We start from the raw sequence: 5,605 nt of genomic DNA on the forward strand, positions 1-5,605 counted from the left end.
GTTAACACTTCTTCGTAACGAATAACGATTTGCTGGCTTTTGTTGTAACGAATTATTTATTAATTATAACGAAGGTACAACACGACTCAAAACGACGCTCTTACAAAAATCTTATTGATTAGTGACGCGCTTGTTGTCAACAACAACGAAAACAAAACAAAAACTTCTTATTGCTATGATTCTTGACAAATCGGAAAACTAATTTAAATACAAATAAAAAATGCAAAAATGTGTATAAACAAGATACAAATTACAACATGCCCCCCGCCTTGAAAGGACTGCCTTTCAAAAAAAAAAATTAGTGAGTATATGGGAGGGGGGAGCGCTAAAGAAAACATATTATAACAAATTATTTGATTGTCTATATCTAATAGACAATCACCTAAGGTAACAATAACAAAAAAAGTAAATAATATCAAAATTAATACTAATTTGTCATTGGAAGCGGGCAAAGTTTATTGGTTGGTCGCTTGATAATCCCGTTGGTGGTGCGTACGGTAGCAACTCTTGCAATACCATCGGATCCAGGGTGTAGAGCGATAACGCGACCATATAACCACTTCAATGTTGGTAAGTTGTCATCCTTTACTACAACCAATTCATCAATTTTAAGATTCTCTGTTTTAGTTGACCACTTGGAACGGCGTTGGAGTTCCGAAATGTATTCCTTTGACCAACGCTTCCAAAAGTCTTGCTGAATTCGTTGCGTATATTGATAGTGGGACAGCCGATTTAACTTGACGTGATCCAGGCTTGGATCTGGTGGGGCCGAAAGCGTTCTCCCAATTAAGAAATGCGCAGGAGTTAAGGGTGTTAAATCATTGGGATCCGTGGACAAGGGTGACAAAGGGCGAGAATTTAGGATAGCTTCAATTTGAATCAACAGCGTATAAAATTGTTCAAAGGTAAGTATTACATTGCCAACGACCCGCTTTAAATGATATTTGGTTGCTTTAACGCCTGCCTCCCATAAACCGCCGAAATGAGGCGAATTAGGGGGAATGAATGACCAATTAATCGACTCATTCTCAATCACATCGGTTAATTGATTGGAACCTTGTAGGAACGTTCCTAACTCGTGAAGCTCGCGATTCGCGCCGACGAAATTGGTACCGTTATCCGAAAAAATCTGAGACGGCTTTCCACGGCGACCAACAAAACGCCGCAGTGCTGCAATAAAACATTCAGAAGTCAAATCCGACACCAATTCAAGGTGTATAGCACGTGTTATAAAGCATACAAATAGACAAATATAGCATTTTGAAGTTTTAGAACCGCGACCTTTCCGATCTTTCAAAAGAAACGGGCCAGCGTAATCGACGCCGGTGGTACTGAACGGAGGTGCTGGAGTAACACGTTGCGATGGTAAATCGCCCATAATAGGCTGCGACACCCGCGGTTTTACTCGAAAACAACGCATGCAATTAAAGATTACCTTTTTGGCAAGATTTCTCCCCCCAATCGGCCAATACCGATCCCGTATTGAAGCTAGTAAATGTTGCGGACCTGCATGAAGAAGTTGTACGTGTTCGTGTTCGAAGATCAACCGCGTTAACACGTGTTTACTATGAAGTAGCATCGGGTGCTTTTTATCAACGTTATAAGACGAATTGCGTAATCGACCGCCTACGCGCATAATACCAGTGTGATCAAGAAATACGTTTAATTTAGTTAGTTCGTTTTTCTGCGGCAAACTGCCCTTGCCACTCAAATGATTGATTTCATCCTGAAATGAGTCTCGTTGACTACATTTGATTAGGTAAATTTGCGCTTCATTCAATTCCGAACATTTTAAAGAACCCGTTCGTTTATCAGATTTATTTGAACAATTATTAATGAACCGCAGACAATATGCTATTACACGTTGTAGCCGAAATAGGGTAGAAAAGCGCGTGAACGGAATAACGCATTCTTCAATTATAGTAGCTTTTAGAACGTTAACCTTTATTTCCGGTAAACTTTCAGAACGAAACGTTCTACGTGGCCATAACGACTCATCTTGCTTTAACCATACAGGACCACACCAATATATTGTTAAATCCGCGAGGGCTCCCGAGTCTATACCGCGTGAAACGGGGTCTGCGGGGTTGTGCTCGGTTGAAACGTAGCGCCAATCAGACGCTCTCGATAAGTCAAGAATTCGCGCAATGCGATTTCCTACGAATGTATGTAATTTACTAGGATCAGTTCCTAGCCATCCTATCAGAACACTAGAGTCCGTCCAGTACACTACTCTTTTAATTTCTAGATTTAAAGCTGCTCTAACTTTATTAACAAGATCGGTAAGTAACAAAGCACCAAGCAGTTCTAATCGCGGAACCGTAGTAGGTTTTATTGGAGCCACTCTGGATTTTGCGCATACTAATTGAACCGAACAATCATTATAAGAATTAGTAGCTCGTAAGTAAACACAAGCTCCGTATGCTTTAATTGATGCGTCTGAAAATCCATGTAGTTCAAATTCATTCGCATTTTTTAACGAAATATGACGTGGAATTTCAATGGAATTTAATAGAACTAACATGTCACGAAATTCACACCAACGTGTGTAAATTTGATTTGGAAGTGAAACATCCCAATCCAATCCCTCCTGCCAAATGTGTTGAAGGATAATTTTGGCCCTTATGATAACAGGACTCAATAACCCTAACGGATCGAAGATTTGAGCTATCTCAGAAAGAATAGATCGTTTGGTAATCCGTGTCATAGTTGTGTTTTTGCTAATGTTAAATTTAAAGACATCTTTCTGAGGATCCCACATCAGACCTAACGTACGCGTATTTTCCCTACGTCCCATGTCTATTATATCTTCCGCTCTACTATCTGATACACAACGTAATATTGCGGGATTGTTAGAAACCCATTTATGTAGCTTGAAACCGCCCGCATTCAAAGTTTGTGATACTCCGTCAATAATGTACATAACTTTCTCAACTGCTGTACCGTAGGTAATAGTGGTTAACTCGTAAACCTCTATTGGAAAATTTTCGGAATCGCGCCATAGAATACGTTGGAACCTTAATTGTTCCGTGTTAACGAGGCATGCACGATACATTTTTTGAATATCTGATACTACAACTATGCTATATTGTCTGTACCGGACTAGAGCGCTAAATAGATCTGGTTGGATAGTAGGACCCACAACCTGCAGATCGTTAAAAGAATAACCGGTGGATGTAGGGCACGACGCGTCAAACACTACTCGTAACTTTGTGGTTGCGCTTTTTTCATTTATAACACCATGGTGGGGTATATAGTAATTATTTTTATCTGATTCCTGCGGTGATACTACCCTACGCATATGGCCTAATTCAGAGTATTCTCGCATGAATTCGCGATATTTATTACCGAATTCTGGTAATCGCTTGAATTTACGCTCCATACTTAGTAAGCGTGTTTTAGCATTGTGATACGACTCGCCCAATTGATGAAGTTCTCCATCGATTGGAATTGTAACTATGAATCGGCCGTCATCCGTTCGCGAGGTCGTTTCTTGAAAATGTTTCTCACAGAACGCGTCAGATTTCGATAGCGAAATGGGTACATTCACCGACTCAACTTCCCAAAAACGCGTGAGTTGTTCGTGAAGTTTTGATGACTGTGCGCTTTGAACTAAATTGCACTGGATAGAAGGCACAGCGCTTGTTTGAACCGGGCCCGAAACAATCCACCCGAACCTTGTATTTTGTATAACCGGTCCATCATCTAATTTGATTTGACCTATGCACAACAATTCCCAAAAGTAATCTGCGCCTAGCAACATATCAATACTATTTGGGTTATAAAACTCAGGATCAGCTAAGCGTAGGTGAGCAGGAATCTTTAACGAATTAACATCGATAGCGAACTGAGGCAAATTACTAGTAATTACTGGAAGGACAAGACACGTAACTTGAAGTGAAAAATTAGTACAATGCGAATGTATTTTTAGCAAACATGAACTAGAAATTGTAGATTTAGATTGAGTTATTCCCGTAACGCTGATATTTGTTTTTGTTTCAGGGAGATGCAACCTTTCGCGAAGATCTGTCGTTATGAAGCTACTTTGACTACCTGGATCTAGTAGTGCACGGAATGTGTGTTTTTTATTTCGCCGATCAAATGCATGTAAAGTGACAGTTGATAATAATGTTTGTACAGTTGTTAATGAACTAGATGTGAGAGTTTGTAATTGTGTTGTTGGTGATTGTTGCGAATCTGAACGATTATATGTGATATGCAGAAGGGTGTGGTGTTTAGATTTACATTGTTTACATAGACCCGACCTACATTGATTAATAAAGTGACCCAATCGAAGACAATTCATACAAAGTTTCAATTTTTTTACTTGCTCTATACGTTTTTGTATGTTAAGTTGAAGAAATTCAGGGCAATGTTGAAGATTATGTTCGGCCTTGCACAAAACACATTTTATTGCATCTATCTGCCTTGAAACTACAAATGATCTAGCTTTAGTAGCTGACTGATGTTTAACTAATGATTTAGACGCCCCTTTATCTTCAAGTGATTCTAATAAATCAGCTCTACCTTTTAAGCAATCCAATAAATCGTCTAATGTGGGTTTATCAATCTGTATTTTTTGATGTTCCCATTCACGGTTTGATTCGAAATCCAATTTAGTGGAAACTAAATATACAATTAATGTGTCCCATTTATCGGTGGGTTCCTTTAATGTGTTTAATGCACGTAAATGTTTGCGAATGTTATCAATTAAAGTGCGTATTACATTCGAGTTAACGGAAGTAATTCTTTCAATTTTAAAAAGTGCCTTAATGTGATTTTGCACTAGTATTCGAGGGTTGTTATATCGACTGCAAACTAAATCCCACGCAACATCATAGTTTGTATTGGTAATTTCTAAACTCGCAATTACTTGTCGAGCTTCACCCGTTAAAGTTGATAACAAATAATGGAATTTTTGAACGTCATTCACGGCATGATTATTATGAATCAATGACTCGAAAATATCGTGAAATTCCAGCCATGATTCGCTATTTCCATTAAATTTAGGTAAATCAATTACCGGTAACTTTACGCATTGCTCCGGAGCAGGACTGACAGTGAGAGAAGAATTGCGAGAATTTTTGCTATTTGTTAATATACGTTTGGCTTCCGCAGTGCTTGCGTAAAAAGCCGTCTCAAAATTTTCTCGTTCTAACGCTTGCACCTCCCCGTCGGCGCTTATTAAATCAATGTTCTCCTGAATGATTTCGAAATCACTAATTAAATTAAGTGCACGATCGTACCGTTGTTCCAACTCAAAAACCCACGTCTGATCGAGACTACCCTTATCATCTAATTTCGATTTAGTAATAAATTTTGAAAAATTTGTTAGCTTGCCTTTGACAATGCCACGTTTTTTTATTAAAGTTTCTATTTCCGACATGATAATACGTAAAATGAACGCAACGCAATTGATTCAAATTTAAGCAAGGGAAAAGGAAATGGAAAAAAAGGATTATATGCTTACGACACGCTCAAACTTAAAGGGGGATGCTTCCGGCCCGTGGATAACGTGTCCCGACGAAAGTTCTTCCGAATTTCCTTTGAATTCCAGCTCACCAAATTTTTCCTGTTTGTGTTGCTTGGCAACCACGACTGATGA

At 38.9% G+C, this 5,605-nt stretch overlaps 1 protein-coding gene across 1 annotated transcript; it reads right to left on the minus strand.

The window, feature by feature from the left end:
• Nucleotides 1–427: 427 nt before the first annotated feature.
• LOC111417285 (uncharacterized) lies at nt 428–5,386 on the minus strand. The gene has a single exon (XM_023049511.2). The coding sequence runs from the start codon at nt 5,384–5,386 to the stop codon at nt 428–430; it is 4,959 nt and encodes a 1,652-aa protein (XP_022905279.2).
• Between the last annotated feature and the right edge of the window lie 219 nt (nt 5,387–5,605).

This window comes from Onthophagus taurus, chromosome 8 (genome assembly GCF_036711975.1).
Source record: "Onthophagus taurus isolate NC chromosome 8, IU_Otau_3.0, whole genome shotgun sequence".
In the NCBI taxonomy this organism is placed as follows: Eukaryota; Metazoa; Arthropoda; class Insecta; order Coleoptera; family Scarabaeidae; genus Onthophagus; species Onthophagus taurus.

Bases quoted from the DNA above. Each gene is read 5' to 3' on its own strand.
- LOC111417285 (XM_023049511.2), bottom strand. From the start codon at position 5,386: ATGTCGGAAATAGAAACTTTAATAAAAAAACGTGGCATTGTCAAAGGC.